Raw genomic sequence first — 23,951 nt, forward strand, 5'->3', positions numbered from 1 at the left:
GACAAGGGCAACTTGAAGATTACAGGAAAGATGGAGTTAGTTATGTCAGATTTATTTCACTGTCATAATTTTTCTGTCAGATTTCTCTCACTGTCATAATTTTTGCAAAGGCAATTTCACTCCTAGGTTGTAGCACCTTGAGATCCCAACCCAAAGCCTGGAAAGGAGGTTGCCAGAGCCTTCTTTAGCAGGCTCTGAGAAAAATACCTTTATTTGCAGCCTCTCAGTCTTCCAAACTTACATCAATTTTTGTGAATTTAGATTATATCCCTAGGGGAAAAGCATCCCCCAACACTGGGCTCACTTCTGTGAGTTTTCATCTCCCAAACCTTGGCCCTATAGTTATGCCTGTTTTGTTACGTCTCTAATACTTTCAGATGTTTTCACATTGTAATAATAGTATCTTCCTCTGAGGTGGATTTACATTTGTGTCTAGAAGAAAGCTAGGGGATTAGTAATTCCATATCATCTTGATCTAATCATAGATTGAGATGATCCAAAGCTGGTTTTCTTTTCTCCTTTTTTCTTTTTCTTTTTTTTTTTTTTTTTTTTGAGATAGAGTCTTGCTTCGTTGCAGTTAATTGTGCAGTGGCACAATCTTTGCTCACTTAAGCCTCCACCTCCCAGTTTAAGAGACTCTCCTGCCTCATCATCCCAAGTAGCTGGGATTTCAGGTGTCCACCAGCACACCTGGCTAAGTTTTGCATGTATGGGGTTTTGCCATGTTGGTCATGCTGGTCTCAAACTCCTGGCCTCAAGTGATCTGCCCACCTTGGCCCCCCAAAGTGCTGGGATTACAGGCGTAAGCCACTGCACCCGTCCCCAAAGCTGGTTTTCTGTCTCTGAAAAGAATTTTTTAGATTCTTTCTGAATCCTTCTCAGTGAAAAGATTCATTTAAAGACCAGCAGCAGTTCCCTCCTTTATGCAAGACAAAGAGGGAGCTACTTCCACATATTAACCATCTCCATAACAGCTCCAGAAATCACTGATCTCTGCCATCTGTAGGAAAGACAGGCCCACTGTTCAGGGTATGTGAGGTTTGAATGAGAGAACCTAGACAAAGTGCTTGGTAAGTTGTTCCTTTTTTCCTTTTCCAAGTTATTGGTAAAGAATGCTCAGTACTTTTTGTAATGATCATGCTTCTCTCTTTGTTCCATCCTTTAGAAAGTTCAGAGCCAAATTTTAATCCTTCTACCAACTTATGATTCAGAACCTTATCATATATCCTTTGTGAAATGATCTTATCACAATTTCATTATATTGTCCGTATTCCACGTGTTTCATCTATTTTCTTTAACTCTTGTTGTATTGTATGTGTTCATATAAGCCTCTCTCAATCACTTTCATAGGAGGTGGTACATAAAGAAACAAATTAAATAATTTAAATAAAAGTATTTTGAACTATGATATGCCATAAATGTGATAGAGAATATTGATATTAGTTCAGGATTGAGCCACTTCCCTGGGCTAGCAGGACTTCAAGGTCCCTGTCTTCCCATGCCCCTCACTGACATCAAATTGGACCTTAAAAGTCCAATCCAAGATCCATTTTTCAGAAAGACTTCCCTGACCTCCCTGCATGAACGTCTTGCCTTAATCACATTGGGCCTCATATTGCTGGACATGACTGCCCTACCACATACTCTCTTTATGCATTTGTAACATCCACAATGCCTAGAAAAGAAATTATCTTGAATTGAATTTTTCACACCTTTACTGGGCAATAATTAGCATGCAATAAACTGCACATATTTAAAGTATACAGTTTGATAAGTTTCGACATATGTATATACCTATAAAACCTTCACCACCATCAAGATAATGCACATATCTACTGCAATTAGTTTACCTATTCACTTGTTAATGACATTAAGATTGTTTGAAATTGCTGACTATTAAAAATAAAGCTGACATGAACGTTCTTGTATAAGTGTTTGTATGGACATATTCTTCCTTTTCTCTTGGATGAATATGTAGAAGTGGAATAGTTGGGTCATATAGCTTTTTAAGAAACCAATAAACTGTTTTCCAAAGTGGTTGTGCCATTTTACATTCTTATCATCAGCAGTATAAGACAATTTTAGTTCTTCCACAACCTCTCCAACACTTAGTGTGGTCATTCTTTTTAATTGTAGCCATTCTAACAGGTGTGCTATCTTATTGTGGCTTTAATTTGCACTTACGTACTGACAAATGATGTTGGGCATCTTTTCATGTGTTTTTGGGGGGAGGGGGGAGGGTGGAGGCAGGCATTTGTTTATCTTCTTTGGTGTCCAAATCTTTTGCTCATTTAGAAAATTGCATTGTTTTCTTGTAATTGAGTTCTGAGTATTCTTTATGTTTTCTGGACACAAGTTCTTTATCATATACAGGATTTATAAATGTTTTCTCCCTGACTATGGATTATCTTTTCATTTTCTTAGATGTCTTTTGAAGAACAGAAATTTTTAACTTTGATGTAGTACAACTTACCAATTTGTTCTTTTATAGATTGTGCTTTTGCTGTTAAATCTAAAGAATTTTTGACTAATCCAAAGTCACAAGAGTTTTCCTTGAGAAGTTGTGTAGTTGTACACTTAGATCCAGGGTCCATTTTTAGTTAAGTTTTAATTATGAAGTGAGGTATGAATCCAAGGGTTTTTGTTGTTGTTGTTGTTTGATTTTTGTTTTGGTTTTTTGGGTTTTTTGTTTTTATTTTATGTTTTTTTGTTTTGTTTTGCCTTGGTTTTTTTTGCTGTTTGGCTACCCAACTACTATAGCACCATCTCTTTAAAAGACTATTTTATCTTAACCAAATTGCTGTTGTAGTTTGTTGAAAATCAATTGTCCATATATACATGGATCTTTTCAAGACTTTCTATTCTGTTCCATTGATCTATTTTTCGATCTTCTATCTTTACATCAATACTATACTGTCTGAATTGCCATAGCTTTGTATAAATTTGAAATCAGATAATATTAATCCTCCAATTTTGTTCTTTTTAAAAGTTATTCTGGCCATTTTTAATCTGTTTCATTTTATATTAATTTTAAAATTGGTTTATAAATTTTACCTAAAACAAAGCAGCTGGAATTTTGATTGTGAATGCCTTAAGTTTATAGATCATGTTGGGGAGAACATCTTAATAAAGTTGAATCTTTTCACCCATGAATACGGTATATATTTATGATTTAGATCGCCTTTAATTTCTCCCAGCAATGGTTTGCAGTTTCCAGTAGAGATGTTTTAAATCTTCTGTCCCTGATTTATCCCCAAGTATTTTCATTTTTTATGCTATTGTAATTAGTAATCTTTAAAAATTTCAAGTTCCAAGAGTGTGTTGCTGGTATATGGAAATACAACTTGTTTTTTTATATTGATCTTGTATTCTGCAACTTCACTAAGCTTTCTTATTAGTTCTAGTTGCTTTTGTTGTTATTGCTGAGACTGGGTCTTCCTCTGTCACCAAAGCTGCAGTGCAGTGGTCGGAACACAGCACACTACATCGTTGGCTTCCTGGGCCCAAGTAATCCTCCCACCTCAGCCTCCTGTGTAGCTGGGACCACAGATGCTTGCCACCACACCTAGCTAACTTTTCGTAGAGATGGGGCCTTACTCTACTGCCCAGGCTGGACTCGAACTCCTGAGCTCAAGTGATCCTCCTGCCTCAACCTCTCAAAGTCCTGGGATTACAAGCATGAGCCATTGCACCTAGTTTGTTGCTTTTTGTAAATTCCATTGGATATTTCTACCTAGATAATCATGTCATCTATGAATAAATACATTCTTCATTTGTAATCTGGATAACATTTAGTTCTTCTTGAATTGAACTGAGGTTTACTGGACCTGGATGTATAGGGACTTGAATTTTTTTTGTTTTTTTTCTGAGGCTTACTCTGTCACCCAGTCAGGAGTGTAGTGCAGGATCATGGTTAAATACAGCCTTAATCTCCCAGGCTCAAGAGATCCTCTCACCTAATTTTTTTTTTTTTTTTTTTTTTTTTTTGTAGAGGCAAGGTCTTACTATGTTGCCCAGACTGGTCTCAAACTCCTGGCTCAAGCAGTCCACCCACTTCTTCCTCCCAAAGTACTGGGATTACAGGCATGCACCACCATGCCCAGCCAGGAACTGAATTTTAATGCCAACTCGGCCATAACTCACTGTATTAACCTTTGGCAAATCACTTTTCCTCTCTGGACCCTCGAAAATGATCTGCATATTCTCTATGTAGATCTGCATATTCTCTATGAACATTCCTTCCCACTTCTAACATTCTAGAAGACTAAGAATGTACACAGAAAGGTGTGAGCACTCTTACAATTCATGGCTTCCTGCCTCCAGGCCTCTGAGTCCTACTCTCTTCCCGTTAAGTGATTGACTCACTGTGCTCCTGACAGTTGAACTGAACTGGCAAATGTCACCTTTTTTGTTCCCAATCTCCCAGTGAAATAAGTGAGTGGCTATATTCAGTCATTCTTTTGCCATTTATTGTACTGCCTCCCGTGAGCAAGGCCCAGTTTGCAGAGCAGGGTGGATTATCTGTTTTCTAACAAAGGCCAAAGGCCTTTAACTCATGAAAAAATTAGCTAACAGCCATTTACAAATAAAAAGCAACTACATTTGATATATTTTTTAAAAAACACTTTCCATTATCTTGCTTTCAGATTCAGTCCTTATTAATAATGTAGCATTATACTGTGCTGAGATGGGGTAGGGTGTGGCAGGCTAAAAAGCTAAAAAGACAACATAGCCCTAACTTCCAGGAACTTAGGAGTCCAGCGAGGGAATGGTCCGTTTGTTCTCCATCCATATGGAGAGGGACAGGCAGACAAAGCTACAGTGGAGTATGTTAGAAAAGACCTGAATCTTTACAAATAGGGAGTCTGAGCAACCCCAAGGCATGGTGGAAATGAGGGATATAGTAGACTTTTTAAAGTCTTTTTGGTCACCTGGGCATGGACCTCATTCCTAAGTTTGGGATGCCTCTCCTTTTGAGAAAGAGCCCATCTCCCATCAGAGGAAGCTTGTCCAGCCTCCTTGTCATCCAGAGCACATGGCCTCATCTCATCTCGGCCTGTGCAATCAGATGCATTCATTGAACTCTGAATCCAAAGCTGGTGATACAGAAACCATGTAGGTTCCTTTTCGCCAATGGAAGGCAATTGTGGCAGCAGCTACATCTGGTTCCCTGAGACAGTGGTAACACATCTAGTTTCTAGAACCCAGAATCATCTATTCCAACCCTGTCATTTTACAAATGCAGTGTGGAAATAATTGAAAACCACCCAAATGAGAACAAGCAAGGCTATTTATTCAGAGCTTCCTCTAGAGAGGGAGTCAGCCATCATCACCTGCATTTTGGCAGAGATGTCAAGGCAGGCAGAGGAGTAGGAAAGCTTTAGACTTGGATAAAGAAAAGCTTCAGGTATCCCCTGATTGGAGGCTGTTTGCATGGAGAAGCTGTAGGCATGCTGACTAGAAGTGGGCATCCTATGTGATTGGGGTTTATATTTTTGACTTTCTCTGGCCTATCCTAAGTTGGAAGCAGGGACAAAAATTACAGAAGCTGTCAATTATTAATCAAGTCCTGCCCATTTAGAGCCAATTGTTAAAGGTGTTATTGCTTCCGGGGCTGATTGCTAGTGATAGTGATCTTACTTCCTGAGAGTCTGACATATTGAGAGTAGGCTGGCTTCCTGGGCTGGTTACTGTAGATAATGGATTGGCTTCCTGGGCTGGTTGTTGCAGATTGTGGGTCAGAGTTCTATTTTTAGATATGGCCTGGCCACTGTCTGTTTGTATATTCAGTCTCTCAGCAGAATATATACTCCCTCCAGAGAAGGGGAGTGGCCTATTTAAGGTCTAACCGCTAATACTAACCAGACCTGATAGGTCAACCTGAGATTTAACGTATTTATCTTGTCATCTCCAAAGGAACTTATGCTCTGCTTGTTGAAGAAACAAGATTTAGACCCATAGAAAAACAAAATTCAGCACAGATGTCACAGAGGTAAGTTGCACCAGGAAATTAATTTTTAGTGCTATAGCTTGGCAGGAAACCTCATCATTTTCCTCTGATAGTGGCCAGAGCTGCTGCTGGTCAGGTGCTTTGTATGTCCTGGGCATTCTACCCATCCAGCAAAGTCCAGGGGTTAAAAGCATGGTTCTCCAGTCTTCCCACGTGCATTCATATTTTATCTCCACCATTGGTAGCTAGTGAACTTGAACATGATATTTTACCTCTCATCTTCAATTTCCTCATCTGTAAAATGGGAATAATAATGGAAATATCTCATCATGCTCTTGTGCAAATTAGATGGCCAGATATTTGTAACATGCTTAGAACACTTACATTATAAGTACTGGTACAAATTAGCTATTGCAATCTCATTTAGTCCTCATATCCATTCAGTCTGGCAAGTAATATCCCCACCTTGCAGATGAAAAACTGAAGATGGTGATGTCCCTTGTCCAAGACAGTGAGAGTCAGAGTCAGAATTTTTACTTATGTCTCTAGGAAACCAAACCTCATTATTCCTTTCTGCTGTGCTTCTGAAGACAAGATGCCATTGTTGGGAAAAAGGACAAGAAAGTCCAAAAGTATGTAGGGCTGTAGTATCAGACCACCCACATTCATATCTTGGTTCTGACTTCTATTAGCTGTAAAACCTTGCACAAATTACTTACCATTTCTGAGCACACTGTCATTTGCAAGCTGGTAGTAAGATTAGTTGTTTCAATAAGACTAAGGTTGTTTTAAGGATTAAATAGTGTACTATATGTGAAGCTTCCATTACAACACCTGGCACATGCTAAGTGCTTAATACTTGACAATAATAATTTTGGTTATTGTAATCAGAAGTGACTATCATAAACCATTCTTCAGTGTCTGTCCTCAATGGTCCCATCTTTGTGCAGTTTTCCCTTAACCTCCAGTCTACTTTGATGTCTCCATTGTTGAATTCCTCATTATTCAACATTGTTGAATTCCCTCATGTAGTGCTACAGTAAGTCAAGAAGAAAAGAGACAAATGACTTGGAGGAGAAGATGGGTTCTTCAGGGAAGATGAATAGACAGGCAAAGGGTAACAAGACAATGGCAACATAGTGACATGGAGTCCCCAAAGACCAAGGCTTCCTATTGCCCAGACTTTCAGAAGAGTCAAAAATGCTTCCTAAGGCTGGGCATGTTGGCTTCAGTCCTGTAATCTCAGCATTTTGGAGGCCGAGGCAGGTGGATCACTTGAGCTCAGGAGTTCGAGACCAGCCAGGGCAACAGGCTGTCTCTACAAAAAATACAAAAATTAGCTAGGTATGGTGGTATGCACTTCTATTCCCAGCTACTCGGGAGGCTGAGGTGGGAAGATTTCTTGAGCTTAGGAGTTCAAGACCAGCGTGGGAAACAGAGCAAGACCTGTCTCAAAAAAAAGAAAAGAAAAGAAAAGAAAAAGCCTTCCTAGGAAGCAAATAGAGGAGCTGTGTCTTTAGCTCTGTGGTCAAACTCAGACATGGCCATCTGGGAGACACTCACCATATCCTTAGCAGATGAAACCAGCTTCCTCCTTGCCATGTAGCATCCCTTGGAGGTGATGATTCTAATTTTAGCACTGAGTTCCATGCGGTTGACCTCTCAACTCTGTTTCTTCAGAGTTGAAGCCAAGTTGTTTATCAGATTGGTCAGAGAGAATCAGGAAATATGCAACTGAAAAACCTGATAGATGAAGGGTGAAAAGGGGTAAAAACCTGATAGAAAATGGGCAACAATAGTGGGAGTATGAACTTGCAAAAGCAAGGGAGCAAATCAAAGGAACATAAAAGACCACCTCTTCCGTCACCCTGTAAAGTAGATATTACCATTCTGTTTCCCAAAGGAAGAAATTAAGTCCAAATAAAGTTCAGTTTTGCCCCCACAAATCACTCAGGTAATGAGAGCTGAGTCATGATTTGAACCCATCAAAAAATATCTGGAAAAAATAAGCATAAATGTTTAAAAGTGGTTGTCTGAGGGTGGTGAGATTATGGGCGATTTTAATTTTCTTCTTTATATTTCTGTTTTCTTCCAAAATTTCTTTTCTGTTGGGCAGTTGTTACTTGTATAATGAGAGTTATCAAAAGTTAAAGTCATTGAAACTATATCAGGGCCCAGGCTAAGAACAGGGAGTAGCAATTAAAGCAGTAAGGAGAGTTATCTTTAGGACCCAGGGAATCAGCCTGAGACTGTTGTTTCTGAGACTGAGAAAACTAAGCAGCTAAATTGGGGGTGCGCTTCAGAGTGAGGTGGGGGAAGAAGGAAGGAACCAGGCCAGGCCAGAACTCTGGCTCCTCGGTGTCCAGGGACACTCAACCTGAAGGGGGCCTGGAAAGAAAACACTGACTTAATAGTTGGACACAAAGGTAAGGACTTGATCTGGTAACAACCTAAACTCTGAGGCTGGACAGAATCCAAAATGGAAGGGCCTCAAAAGGGGGCTCATACACCTCCCTGGGCAAGACTCTAGACCTACACTTTGAACCTGTGTGTTTTTAACCTTTATAATAGAGCCTCATGCCCATTGTAATTTGTCTTGCAAGAGTATGGGGTGAGAAAGAAAACAGAGGTATAGAAAGGGCAGTGCTCCAAGCCAATGAGGCGAAAGCAGAGATGGCTGAAGCCCCTCACTGTCACAGTCCTTTTGAGAGGAGGGCAGTCGTGGGGTCAGAGCAGTATGAATTAGGAGATAGAGCTGAGGATGAAATCTGCAGGAGAGAGAAGGTCCAGGTTCCTACATCTTCTTCCTCAAAGGAGCAAGAGGACCTGGGGTGAAATGAGATTCAAACTTATCCTCAACATGGTCTCTGCTCTTGAAACATTTGCAAACTCCAAGCAGATGTTATGCAAAGAAAACTTTATTTGTAGAAATACATGCTGGCCGTGTAGGATTCCTGGCTGGAAGATACACAATTATGGGACTGGGGAGTCTACTGGGGATGGTCAGTAATTGTAAGGTAGATGTGCAATTCCACATCAAAACTTATTCCACAACCCATCCTAAGTAGTCATTGGTTCAATTTCAAATATCTCACAGAGCATCAGCAATGAGTAAATATGTCCTTAGTTGAATACAAATGAATAACCCCCCTAGTCACTCTTCTAGAATTTACAAGGTTTTTTTTTTTTTACTGTATAAAAATACATCACCTGCTCTAGTCAGGTTATAAATATAATCTGTGAATTTTTTTAAAGTCTAATGTCCAAGTAAAAAAATAAATACATTAAATAGCAAAAAATAAATAAATATATTAACTAATAAATATATCCAATAGCAGAAAGATATTACAAAAATCTTATACAAGTATGGTCTCAATTAAGATTGGGGATGCATAAAGACAATCATGCAAGGAAGCAAGTAATGCATAAATAAGATACACTGTGACCAGCACTAGACTAGTACAGTAAAGAGATGGTGGTTTGGGGTCATGCCTCGTCTGCAGGTATTGAAGACTGGAGCTCTTGACCTCGAATACTCTTAGCAGCATCATCACTTTCCTCCTATTCTGTCTCCTCCATCCATTGCAGAAGAATGTCTAGTTCCCCCAAAGCCTTCACAACTGCTGCCTGAGGTTCCAGCTGAAAGAGACACACACCCATGTGGTTAGCAATTCATGAGACAGCATTTGCTCCAGGGTTACTTCTCTCTTTTATGGATAGGTCTGCTGACAATTGTGAGCAGAGCATTCTTTTCAAGATGAAGCACTTAAAGAAGTTATAGAATCTCAAGATATCACACAAGGAAGGGAAATCATTGAGTTCATCACCCTGGTCTTATGTACAGAAACTGAGGTGCAAGGGGGTAGCAGAAGTAAAACTGCTACTTAAGACTCTTGAATCACAGAGATCAAAATAATCAAGCTATTTTCTTTAAGAAACGTGTGTGTGTGTGTGTGTGTGTGTGTGCGTGCCTGTGTGTGTGTGTAGGGGTTGCCTATGGTGCACACATCAGTTAAACAGATATTGATTGTGCCAATCACCTAGCTGATGGTTAGGGATGAAAAGGTGAATGGCACAATTCCTATCCACAGCTGAGTGAGGAGACTGGCAAAAACAGGCAACTAAAATGTAGTGTGGTGAATAAAGGGATGATATTCCTACAAGATGATGTGGGAGGCATCTAACTCTGAGAGAAGGAGCCAGCACCGTCCTGAAAGTGATGCCCAGGCTGAGTCTTTAAAGGATGAGTAGGATTTAGTCAGTGAGGAGTGAAATCCAGGCCTTCCTGGCAGACATGAGAAGGTGTGAAGGTGAGAAATTGAATGGCATGGGTGTGTGTGTGAAATTGTGAGTGTTTTCAAAGATACATACAAGTGTGTGAACACTGTAAAACTATTGCCTCTGGTTTGTGCAGCTAAAAGATCCAGATGTCACTGTAGTGACTTGATGGAATCATGGCCATTCCCTTTCCATTTCCAGAGCATCACCCAGAGAGGGTACTCCTCTAGAGCCTGGATGGGTGTCCCCTGGGTTAAAGCAAGGGCTGGTCCTCATGATTTCAGAGGGCTATGAACCTGAAGGCTACAGGATGTCTAACAGTGAATAACCATCCCACCTACCTATGATCTCAGTTCTTAAAACACACCCATCCCAATCAATGCCAAAGTCGCATATACCTTTTCAAAGTGACTCAGAATCTGGCTGTATTTCTTCATTGCTTCCTCCCCACAATGGCATGTCATGTGGGCATGCTGAAAAGGACCCAAAGAATAATAGATTATATTACAGATTCTGATTTTTTGCCATTGACATGAAGCAGGTAGAAATTCTACTCTTTCACCCACAACCCTGAGGATGCTTATTCCTATAGAAAAGCTCTTTCAGACCTCACATTTGGAATCATTAAGTTCATCATCAGCTAGGAGAGGAAGCCATCTTTTAGGCTCAAACATGGAACTCATCACTTCTTTTTTAGAAATAGGCAGGCAGTACTGAAGGCATTTGCCATCCCCGTACCCCATCTGGCCTCCCCACAACCCCCAGCTGTAGTCTAGGAGCTCTATCCCAGAGCTCTTTGAGCCCCCATGAGAAAAAAAAAAAAAAGAATTGAATTCCTAGGTCCTATTCAGACTATATTCTGAGGTCAAGCTCAATGGTCTACTAATTGACTGCCTAGACAGAGGATGCACTAATATACTGTAGGATACCTCACCTACAGAAAAAGTATAATTTCAAAGACAACAGAGTTATCATTAATATCAAATAGTTAGCATCTTATAGTTCTTTAGACTTTGCAAAGTACTTTTTGCCTAGAGCGTATACCAAAAAGTCAATAAAACTGAGTTCTTATTACCTAGTCACATGTCTCAACACAGATTATTAGAACTTTTGGACTCAGTTTCTCCATCCATTAAATGGAGGTAGGAAAGAGTTTAGTTGCTAAGCCATTGAAGCTGTGTGCTGAGATGCATCCTGTCACCCAAGACCCACACTCACACAGAGCCGGAGGTCCTTCTTGATGGTAAGAAAGGAATTGGCAAGGCTGCTGATCTTCCGGAGAGTATAATGGTCAGGGGTCTGGTAGTTTTTAAATACCCTGTCCAGATACAGTCTTAGCAAATGGCGCAGGAGGCAGCATCGATTCGCAGGCTGCAAAAAAACACAGGTATATTGGTGAGGGGAAAGGGGAGAGCAGAGACAAGACCAGGGTGATGGAGATGCTCCCACTCCACTCCTCCTCCCAGAGTTTGTCTGGGCCAAGCACATACCTTTGTGTCTTGCAAAGACTCAGTCCTCCTTAAGATTCTGATGTCAATGTTTCCATCTTTGGCTTGCTAAACAGAAGAAGACAAAACAAGCAAGGATGAGTCAGTGCCTGCTGCCAGGGTCTTCAATATCAAGACTTCTCATCCACTCCCTGCCAAGAACTAGTGGGAGGTGTCCTTTCCCAAAACATTTTACATATTTGAACTACAGTTATTTCTTTGGAATACATCCCCCGGGTAAGGAATCCCCAGCCTGCCTCTTTTTATGATTACACTGCCAGGACTGCCAGGAAAGAGAAACAGACAAGGAAGGAAGAGAAAAGGCTTTCAGGAGAGGTAGATACCCGCTTACGTACCACACTGCCCCGTATCTCAGAAAATCCATTTCGTATTTCCTGAAGGTTTGTGGCGATCACACAGCTTCCCAAATTGAGTGTCTTCAGTCCAGTGGAAGGAGTCCATAGGAGATAAAACGCAGCAGAGAGAAGGCTGAAGGCAAGACTAGAGGCTTTCATCTTAGGCCTGAAATCTGGAGACCACAGGAGCTAGGAATTCAAAGAAGAGAGCATGACTTACTGATTTTCCCCTCCTCCAAGTGTCCACGGGGTGAGGGGTGGGGGGTCAGGGGAAGAGAACAGCCTTATCTGGCCTCAGACAGTGTGGCCCATGCACGCAACTTACTAAGAAAAACTGCCGAGCCTCCCGTGAAGAGAAGATTTCAGGTCTGAGTTCAGAGTCTGAGTGCGAGTTGGTGCCACAGGTCGTGGCTCCTTTATTCTGTCCCCATCCTGGCTCCGCCGTTAGTGCCCAGCAGGTAAGGCCTGGAACAGCAGGCACTTGCAGTGAATAGATAGAGAATGACATTTCAGGGGAAATGTCAAAACTTGTTTTGGGGAATTGACGCATATAGCCTCCCCTTCCAGAAAGCCAACGTAGCTCACCCTTCTGGTCCCCTCAGACCCACAGGGGAACTGGGGAGAAATCGAATCTCACAGAAGCTGTGGCTGCGCCATCGAAAACACCTAAGGGGAAATTGTCTGGATTTTATGGCCACCCACAGGGCAGAGAAACTGAGCTCTGTTTGGCATTTGTCTGAGATCAGATAGGTTATTTGAGGGTAACAGATTCGTTTAAGCCCCAGAGGCAAATAGAAAGTCAATGATTTCATAACAAGCCTACTGCCAGGGAAAGGCAAGACGTGATGGGCAATCAGCCCGATTCCACCTAACACTCAAGTGTCTGGGACTCCACAGCGCCCTCTGCAGGAGGACTGTAGTCAGGCACTCCTGGGTGGATTCGAGAGTACACCCTTTCCTGGACCTGCAACTCAGGTCCTAGACCAAGCAAATGGTCCCAAAAGTCAGAGAAGAAAGGCAATGACGGAACTCATTTATTCTTGGGCGAGGCTCCTCAGTAAGAGAGCAGGTTAGGGTGTTTGCTGAGTTTTAAGATAAAATAATAATGGGCTGAGGTTAGGGTAAAACAATTGAGGCACTCATTTTAGGTGCAAAATTTAAGGGAGCACTAAAAAACCTCAGTCATCAAGATAAAAATATTTTAATCCAATATCAAAATGAATTAAAAAGCTTATGACAAACAAAATATCAAAATTTTATATAAAGACAAAATTCGACAGTGCCATGCTGAGCCATATTGAAGCAAAAGGAAAAATTTGTACCACTATTCACATGTTTTCATGTTTCATTCTTAATGGTTAACTTTGTTTCTCAAAAGCATATGATGAAAATATTATTGATGAGTTTCCTTCCCTTAAAACCAGGACAGTAAAATTATAATAAATTTTGTTTGGGGCAGAAATAAAATATTTAAACTTAAAGTCATGAGTCGTAATAAACCTACTTTTTAATTTTTCAATTTTCTCAAATACTTTAATATTTTTGAAAGAAATAAATACATAAAATTTATAAAGACATATATATACACACACATCATATATATATATATATATATATATATATATATATGCACACATCCATATATATATGGCTGGCTCCATAGCTTGGCACAGCACTGATAATCATTATCACTTACTGAATTTTTCCTATATGCCAGGCAATATGCTAGACATTTTTTACATTTGTGACCACTCGAGATACTGTCAAATGTAGGAAAAGGAAAAAAGCAAACCAAACCCAAAAGAATCAAAGAGGACTCTGGGTTTGGAGACAAGAGAACTGGGTCCAAATAAATCCTTGCTTTACTAGTTTCCATTGATGTGGGTCATTCCAGTTTACCCAGGACTGAGGTTGGGGGGCAGGGGATGGTTCCTGAAATACGAAAATTTCAGTTTTAAAACTGGAAAAACCACAGGTAAACTGGAATGAGTTGGCCACCCTACCTCTATGTGATCTTGGACAAGTCAACTCACCTCTGAGTTTAATTTTCTTAACCCCAAAATGGTGATAATTAAACTTAACCCAGAAATTGTTTTGATTTTAAATCGATTATTTAAATACAATAATCTATGATTTATACACTTAGCACAGAGCAAGTGATCAATTCATTTTAAGTAGAGATTGATGTTAGTTGTCCTGAACTAACAATTTGATGAGCATTTAATGAGCACCCGCTGTCTTGAATGTTGTGCTAGGTACTGAAGTACAAAGATAAACATGATGATTATTTGTCCTCAAAGAGATTTTGTCCTCGTGGAAAAGGGTCCTTTAGATGTGACCGTGAACATACCTGGGTAAATGATTAGGAGAAGTAGGTGATCCTCAGAACAACGTGAGCAGTGTCAGTAGAGGGTAAGATCTCTTACCTGAGCTCAGGAAAGGCTGCTGCTTCTGGTCTCCTAGGAGCCTGTTTCAAGTTGAAAGGCTTCCAATTATTTATATCTGTATATACATGTCACATGAAGGAAGTGAGCTCAGGCAGGTGAGGGCTGGAACTCCCTTGGAATTTCTCTGGTGGCATTGTTCTTCCTCAAGCACTACAGCAGCTTAATTGCAGGACGGATTACCCCAACACCTTCCTCCTGGAAGAAGCACTGCCTGAGGGGATTACTGGTTGTAGCTGTGGATAAAGGATGTGCCTCCTTCTGGCTCCACCTTCCTGCTTGATAAAATGATGGATAGAGAAGATCTGAGTTACTGAACTGGAAGAGAATTCTGGGAGATTCTCCTGCTCTCTCCTCTAAACCCAGTTCCCCTTAACCAAGTTTCTCTGCAACTCCAGACACTGTGGGCTCATTCCTGCTGTTTTTCCTCAGCCCTTGCTATCCCCACCATTGCTCTCCAACATGGCCACCCTTCCCTCTAGTCATCATTAAAGATGAAACCCAAATCCTTTATTCCTGAACAACTCTGGGCTATACCGATCCCTCCCTTCTCTGACTTCCAATAGCAGATTTTTCTTTGGCAGTGAAAGCATCTAATGTTGTCCTCTGTTTCATGGAACTTGGTCTTTTCTCCCTAATAACACTGGAAAATTTTTTAGGCTGGGACTAGTCCATCATGTAGGACCATGCTCCCGGACAAAATTAAATTCAAAGAACCTGGGATGAATTACAGACAATGCCTTGGAAATCATAAAGATGGTAGAGACTATCATATGTTCTTTATCAACTTATTAAAAATTAAATATCTAAAATTCTGAAGTCTTATATTTGAGTCCAAAGACTCCACATTACAGTATGACTTTGGCATATGATTGTGTCTTTCTGGATCTCAGTTTACAAATCTGTAAAATGAGAGAAACAGACTAAACAGTGTGTAAGGTCTTTTCCTGTTCTGACATTCAATGACTCTTTGTGTTTCTACCTTTTGGATCAGAATGTTCTTTTCAACATCTTTTGATATCTTCTTAAAGTTTCCTGAAAATAAAGACCATGGTTTTTTATTGTAATGCTTGATAAATGTTGAAAATATGTACAAATATCTAATCTAAATATCTCTTAAACTGTTTAAGCTCATGCCTATTTTTCCATCATTGGTGCCAAGTTAACCATTTCTCATGATCATATATAAGTGTGATTAAAGTAAAATCGGGAGATGTGGTCTGATGAGAATAGTTGAAATCAAGATTTTCAGTAAATCTAGGCTTGTATAAGCCAGTCATGTCAGTCAATTCCTTTTCATTAACCAAGAAGAACCCAATTGCATTGTTTTAAGTTACCTGTAATGATTAATTAAACTTAGTATTCACACACAATCCCAAATCTGTTTTGTTGTTTTTTTTTTTTTGAGACAGGTCTCACTCTGTCGCCCAGGCTGGAGTACAGTGGTGCGATCTCGGCTCACTGCAAGCTCCACTTGCCAGGTTCATGCCATTCTCCTCCCTCAGCCTCCCGAGTAGCTGGGACTACAGGTGCCCACCACCCTGCCCGGCTAATTTTTTTTGTATTTTTAGTAGAGATGGGGTTTCACCATGTTAGCCAGGATGGTCTCAATCTCCTGACCTCGTGATCCGCCCATTTTGGCCTCCCAATTCTATTTTAATAATCAAGTCTCCCCTTTTCCTATCTCAAAATACTTTATCCTTTTTTTTTTTTTGAGTTGTTTTTAAGACAGGGTCCCTCTCTGTCTCCCAGGCTGGAGTGCAGTGGCACAATCACAGCTCACTGCAATTTCCTGGGCTCAAGTGGTCCCCCCATCTCAGCCTCCCGAGTACTTGGGACTATGGTGCGTGCCACCATATTTGGCTAATTTTTTTGTATATTTTGTAGAGATGGGGGTTTCACCATGTTGCTCAGGCTGGTCTCAAACTCTTGGGCTCAAACAATACACCCTCCTCAGCCTCCCAAATTGTTGGGATTACAGGTATGATCCCACACCCAGTTCAAAATACTTTATTCTTTTAAAATTCACTTACCACATTCCACATCACATTCTGTACAGATACCAACTTACCTCATCTCCTCTGCAAAACTTCCCCTGCCCCACCCTAATCTGTCTCTTCACCCCCATTTCCCAAGGCAGAACTGATTCCTCCCACCTTTTCACCTTAACTTTGCCTTGTATATTGCTTTTTGTATTTATTACAGTCAACTACAATTTTTTAGTTGCATGTCTCTATCTCTCACAAACCTGAGAGCTCCTTGTTCATCTTCTTGGTCCCAACACCCAAAGGCTCCTAGCAGGTGCTCAGTGAACGTTTGATGACTATGGAATGAATATATTGATTTGTCACTGTTCCTTCTTTCTGCTATGTTCTAAAGCCTGAGCTCTATGATTTAACTTATGAGGGGACCCTGGGGCTCCCCTGACACACATCTTCTCCAGTAAGTCCTGGAGGGCCCACAGATTTTTTCAAATAAGGAATTCTACCTCAATGGCAAGAATTTCCTTATCTGATGATAGACTATTCCTCCTGGACTGTTAGAGCAAGAAGTGATTTTTAAGTACAAGTCTAATTCCTTCATTGTATACATGGGGAAACCATAGTTCAGAGAGGTGAAGTAACTTGCCCAAGGTCATTCAACTGGTAAAAGGCAGACCCCAAAGTTGTATTCAGTAAGTGTTCATTCCAGTACATGACACTCTTAACGCATGAGAAACTCCTATAGTAAATAGCTTTTCTTAAAAATGAGACTGAGAAGGAAGCTTTTCCCATCTCATAATTCTGGTAGAAGAAATGAGTCTTCAGTGGAAACAATGTAGAGGGTATTAGCACTGAAGATCACACGGGACTGAGAGCCAGGAGACCCAATCCTAATATTCACTTTCTCACCAACTTTCAGGGTGAACTTGGGTGACCCAAGTCTAGTTTTTACACCTTTCGGGCATTCAGTTTCATTAATAAAATGGAGATAACACCTACATCGTCTGTCTGCCTCACCCAGGAGTTATATATATATATATATATATATATGCATATTTATATAAACCTATAAACACATAAGATCATTTTTATCATCCTTGTGTCTGATAGATCTTAAAAGCCATTCTTTCAATAAATATTTATTAAATGCCTACTATGTGCAAGACACTGTGCTGAATGCTGTGAGGATTACAGAGATGCCCCGGGCAGGTCTCTGGCCACTACCTGCCTACAGCCTTGTTGGAGGATAAGAGGTACGTTTGCAGAACCAAGATCAATACTGCTGAGCGTGCAGAAAGTTAAGTGCCAAGGGGCACAGAGGAGGGCACTATCACATAGGAGAGCTTGAGATAAGCCTTGAAGGGTAGGCAGAATTTAAATGAGCAGAGATGCTAAGGAGGGATAGAGAGGAGGGCGAAGTTGAACAAAGGACACTCAAAACAGAAATGAGAGGACAGAAAAACCCACAAGGTACTTGAGGACTGGCAAATAGATTTGTTTGGCTGGAGCTCGGTTTCATGGGGAGAAGCCGTGGAGAATCAAATTGGAAATATGGCTGTAATATCAGTGACCAAGAATACCATACCAAGGAATATGAATTTGATCTGGGAGTCTAGAAACTGAAGTTCTAGCTCTAGCTTTACCTTCACCTCATTGTGTGGTCTTGGTAAAATAACTTCCTTTCCTTATCGGTAAATTATGGGAAAATAAATGAAATGATTTATTAAGCCCCTTTCTACTTGGCTTTCTTAATTCTGTAATTCTTGACTTTTCCCCCTTAAGGCCATAGGGCCACTGAAGACTCTTATAGTGGGGGAGAGATGTGGGAATAGCTGCGCATGAACCATGGGGTCTTCAAGGGCAGCAAGTGCTTGGCACCTTGCTAGTGCTCCAGTGGAACAGATGGTGGATGCAACTGTGTTAGAGAAGCCAGGGGTACATTTCATGGGCACATCAAGCCAGCTTGAGAAAGTGAGGTTCCAAACCCGGGAGTCAGGCTATAATCGGTGCCAGTGGCATTGTAAAGGTAAGCCGCGCAGAAGGAAGAGAAGGAGAATCCCTTCCTAGGAAACAAACTCAGCTTCCGAATCAAGCCATTTTTGGGCAGGAAACAATTTTCTAGACAGCAAGAAGGAAATCCAGCCACTCCTTTTTTTCCAAAACAAGACCTGAGTTTGCAGTGCAGGGTTTTCCCTATCTAGGACATCACAGTTGCTGACATCTGAGCTTCCTGCCCAGTTGCATCACTTTGCAGGGAAGCACATGGGCCTTCGGTTCTGCTGGAGGAAAAACCTCAGTTCAAAAGGTGGGCAGGTGAAGGCCCTTGCCACTGGCTGGTAGTGCTGGGAGCTTTGCCCCACTTGCAGTTCCAGCTACCTTCCTGGGAGACAGCAGGGTGGGATAGGCAGGGTAGTTAACTATCAGAAGCGTACATTTTCGCTTCCTTGTCCTCAAAGCTGCCAGCATGAGTGACATCATTTCCCTTTCCTGCGTTTTTTCATCATGCTCTGTTTAACCAGCTCAACTTGTTTCCAGGCTTTCTCCTGAGACTTCTTCTGACATAGCTGGATCCCCAAAGTTGGTTAATTCCTCCTGCCCCGTGCCTGCAGAGCAAGAGACACTGGGCATTTATTTCCTCCTCTGGAATTGGAGTTGGGAACAAAAATCCAGACAAGGACTTGACTTAACAGTTTCTTCACCTGAGAGAGTAGGGATGTACCAGTTCTTTCCCTTTTATTTTATTTTATTTTATTAATTTATTTTTTGAGACCGAGTCTCACTCTGTCACCCAGGCTGGAGTGCAGTGGCGTGATCTCTGCTCACTGCAACCTCCACCTCTTGGGTTTAAGCAATTCTCATGACTCAGCCTCCCAAGTAGCTGGGATTACAGGTGCACGCCACCATGCCTGGCTAATTTTTGTGTTTTTAGTAGAGACACGGTTTGACCATGTTGCCCAGGCTGGTCTCAAACTCCTAGGCTCAAGCGATCCACCTGCCTCAGCCTCCCAAAGTCCTGGGATTACAGGCATGAGCCACCACAACCAGCCAGTTCTTTTCCTTTTAATTTCACAAATAAGCACAGAGAGTCTCCCATGTGTGAGCACTGAGCTGGATTGACCCAAGGGCTACCAAAGTGGAAAAGATGTGGTCTCTTGGGACCCCCCTCCATGGGACCTCATAGCATCATGAAAGCAACAGACCCTCTAATGCAGGAGTTCTTAACTTGGGAGAAGGTAGATGAGAAGACACTATGTCTTTTTTTTTTTTTTTTGCTAACCCCTAATTGAAATTCAGCATTTTCTTCAATTATAAGGATAAGCAACAAATACAAACCACAATAGTATTAGCAGTACCAATGACTTTGCCACTGATGGAAATCACAAATATTTTTGTATCACATTACAGTGGTTTCAGGTATCTCAAAATATCACTTATATTCATTACTACTTAGAAATGTCAGCAGTTTGTAGGCCTACTGCTAGATCATGCATTAATGCATTAATAAAGAAGCACATATATATTACCTATTTGTCATTTCCACATTTTGATAGCTGTATTTTACTACTACCAGTTTCCTTTATAACCCTATTTCTTTTACTTTATGCATTTAGAAATATTATTCTGAGTTCATAAGCTTCACTGGCATGCCAAAGGAATCCATGGCACACAAAAGGTTAAGAGGCCTTGCTGTAATACCTGTGGGCATGGTGACCACAACTCCCCAGTTGTGACACATAGTCTGAGAAAAATGAGGTGACATAAAGGGGATGATGGGAAGGATTTTTGTTATCAGGACATTCCTAAAAAAATCAGAGTCTATGTTCATAATAGGCATTTGGGTGAGGAGAGGAAAAAGGCACTGAGATTCCTTCTGAGGGGCAAGGAGGGTATCTGAGATTTCTTAGAGAATGTCTGGTTTGAGCAAGGGTTAGTATGTCACAAACCCATTGACAGACTAATGGGTTTGTGAGCTTTGAGGATGGAGAATGTGGCAGGGTCAGAAGAACCCTTACTCCTTCCAGTAAGGAAAAATGGAACAAAATTCCTGAGGCCAGAGAGCACTTCTACCTCCTGCACCTGAGGTATGGTGACCCGGGGATGCTGGGCGGGGTTCAGGAGCAGGTATTGAAGAAAGTTGAAAAAAACGGTGGAATTGCAATGAACTGTGAGCAAGAACTTGAGAAACTACACTCTGAGACGTTCTAAGAATCAGTGACTGTTTTCCTTTGGTAACCCACTCAGAATCTAGACCAACATCATACGTCATAATAGGTCAACGGACTTCCTTACGGATGTGTTTCCCTAATTTCAAATTCAAAGCACCTTTTTTTTTTTAGAGAGACATATAGAGACAGGGTCTTGTTTTGTCATCCAGGCTGGGGTGCGGTGGTATAGTCATAGCTCACTGTAACCTCAAACTCCTGGGTTTAAGCAACTCTCACATCTTAGCCTCCTTAGTAGCTAGGACTACAGGCATTCACCACCATGCCTGGCTAATTTTTTATTTTTGTAGCTGTGGTGTCTCGCTATTTTGCCCAGGCTGGTCTCAAACTCTGGCTTTCAAAGTACTTTTTCATTCACTGGTTTCCTACAGAGAGACTGAGATTTCTACTATCCAACAACTTTCACATTAGACACCATTTCTAGCCACCTAGTGGTATCAGAAGGACCCTGCCTGCACTCTGCCTCAGGGGTATCTCATCTAGACTTACACCTTGCTCTTCTTGAGCGAGGTGTGAGGGACATTTTGGAGCCATTGAGGAGGTGAGGAAGAAGAGGTGAAGTCTTGAGTTCTTTCTCCCCACTCATAGGGCGGCTGGTCTGAAAAAGCTGAACCTCTGGCCCAAGTGAGAAGGTGCTGCTTCTGCCACTACTGACCTTGTCGGAACAGATGATGCCCTCTAGCCTGCACGCTTGGGACTGCACCACTCCTAGGTGAGAAGGGCCCCAGTTAGCAAGACACCCAGAGCCCTGGCCAGCCAAGGAGTTGAGTGGAGACACTAGTCTTCAGGCTTCAGGATGTGAAGTTAAGGACCATAGGACAATAATCAGGGGTGAAAGAGAAATGAAAGGCAAGAAGGACAGACAGAAAACTGACTCCTTTGCCGTGGAGCTAGAAACCAAGGACATGGAACAGAGGCAGAGGATCCAAGTGGAGGATAAAAGGAAGGCTGAGAAGTTCCGAAACCAATGACAAAGCCACAGGCTTCCTTTAAGTGGGCTCCGCCTTTGCTTCATGCATGTATTCATTCATTCAATGAACATTTATATACTGAGTGCAGCCATTTACAAAGTAGCTGTACCCTCGGAAGCTCAGAATCTGAGACAGGAAATGGATACTGAGGTATCTCTGACTTGTCAAGAACTGGAAAACCATTCTGGGTCCCAAGGAACACAACTAAGAGTGGAGGTAGAGAAGAAGGAGCAAGAGGAAGACTGCTGTCTGCCCTGGGGGAAGCGCTGCAGTTCTTGGGAAGTTAAGCCTGTGCTGGGGGTAGAGTTAAGATGCACTAGAAGGTGACCACAGGCTCTTTTGTTGTTTGTTTGTAGCACTTACTGTGTGCCAGGCACTATGGACTTCATGAAATACTAGTTCCTTTAATTCTCATGCAACCCCATGAAGTATGTGTGCTTATTCTCTTCATTTTCCAAATAAGGAAATTGAGGCACAGAGTGCTCTTACATAGTCTAGGGAAGTGATCAGCAGAGGCATCCAGACCGGAGTGTGCTGAGTCACACTTATCTCCTGATATGAAAGCTAGATTCTGAACCCACTCCCACTCCCATGATGGTCCTTCCATGGGACCTAGTTCTGGATCCAGCCTCATTTACAGCACTTGAATCTTCGCTGAAGGTGGTTCTGTGGCAGAGCTCTGAAACTGAACTAATTGAATGTCTTTCAGTAACAGAATGCGAAGTATATAGACGTCTCTAGAATGCTCTAGAGCAGGGGTCCCCAACCCCCAGGCCATGGACCAGTACTGGTTGGTGGCCTGTTAGGAACCAGGCCACAGTAGGAGGTGAGCTGCAGGCCAGCGAGCATTACTGCCTGAGCTCTACCACCTGTCAGATCAGCGGTGGCATTAGATTCTCATAGGATGTGAACCCCAGTGAACTACGCATGTGAGGGATCTAACTTGCACTCCTTATGAGAATCTAACTAATGCCTGATGATCTGAGGTGGAACAGTTTCATCCCAAAGCCATCCGCCCTCCCCACCCTTGACCTGGTGGCAAAATTGTCTTCCACAAAACCAGTCACTGGTGCCAAAAAGGTTGGAGACTGCAGTTCTAGAGAATGCTCTATCTTGGGCCGAGTGCTGTGGCTCACACCTGTAATCCCAGCACTTTGAGGTGCCAAGGCAGGCAGATCACCTGAGGTCAGAAGGAGTTCGAGACCAGCCTGGCCAACATGGTGAAACCCCATCTCTACTAAAAAAAATACAAAAATTAGCCAGGTGTGGTGGTGCACACCTGTAATCCCAGCTACTCGGGAGGCTGAGGCAGGAGAATCGCTTGAACCTGGGAGGCGGAGCTTGCAGTGAGCCAAGATCACACCACTGCACTCTAGCCTGGTCCACAGAGTGAGACTCCATTTCAAAAAAAAGAACTCTATCTCTGGAATGCCTTATCTCACCTGCTACTTAAGAAACAAAAACAAACAAAAAAACCAATGTAACTTGAGCTCATAGCAACTTTTTAAGAATTTATCCTCTCCCGAAGTCCTTGGCCAAATGTGACATGCTGACTCCTGCTGTGGACCTACATCCAGGAATAATTGCTTAGCCCTGCCACCCACAGTCAGGCATTGCTCATGGCTGCATGGGGAGTATTGAGTGCATCTTATGAGCTAACGGTTGTTCTAGGCATGACAATCAGTGCTGAACAAAGCAGGGGTCTGGATAGAGTCAAGGGAAGAGTCCTACACTGATGAGTACTGTGACAGAGGAAGAACAGAGCACTGGACCAGCCTGCGGGAGGGGTACCTGAGTAGCAGGGAGAACCAGGAAGGCTACCTGGAGCCTGGTTGGCCATGCAGAAACTGCAAGAGCCATTGCCAGGACACGGCAGAGAGCCATCTGGAGATGCAGACCTAGAGGAAAGTACAGCTGCTCTGGGCCAGAGTCTCTTGCCTTCATACTTGCTAGTTATAAATAAATAAATAAATGTACAAGTAAAACTCTCCTAAAACAACACTGTTACATGGGAAATAAAATCAGAAAGTTAAGAATCATTAAATAGGACAATCAACATTTATTAAAATTTTTAATTTTTGTGAGTACACAGCAGGTGTATATATTTATGGGGCACATGAGATGCCTTGATACAGGCATACAATGTGTGACAACCACACCATAAAAATTGGGGCATCCGTCCCCTCAAGCACTTATCTCCCATGTTACAAACAGTCCAGTTATACTCTTCTAGTTATTCTAAAATGTACAAACAAATTAC

At 41.8% G+C, this 23,951-nt stretch overlaps 1 protein-coding gene across 1 annotated transcript; it reads right to left on the reverse strand.

Moving 5' to 3' along the window:
* Positions 1-9,430: 9,430 nt before the first annotated feature.
* Positions 9,431-12,460, reverse strand: IL20 (interleukin 20). The gene is made up of 6 exons (XM_001165196.6): positions 12,397-12,460; positions 12,072-12,260; positions 11,719-11,784; positions 11,447-11,599; positions 10,627-10,701; positions 9,431-9,589 (listed from the first exon to the last, which is right to left on the reverse strand). The coding sequence occupies exons 2-6, from the start codon at positions 12,228-12,230 to the stop codon at positions 9,512-9,514; spliced, it is 531 nt and encodes a 176-aa protein (XP_001165196.2). The 5' UTR covers positions 12,231-12,260; positions 12,397-12,460; the 3' UTR covers positions 9,431-9,511.
* Positions 12,461-23,951: the final 11,491 nt, after the last annotated feature.

Source organism: Pan troglodytes, chromosome 1, assembly GCF_028858775.2.
Source record: "Pan troglodytes isolate AG18354 chromosome 1, NHGRI_mPanTro3-v2.0_pri, whole genome shotgun sequence".
Taxonomy (NCBI): domain Eukaryota; kingdom Metazoa; phylum Chordata; class Mammalia; order Primates; family Hominidae; genus Pan; species Pan troglodytes.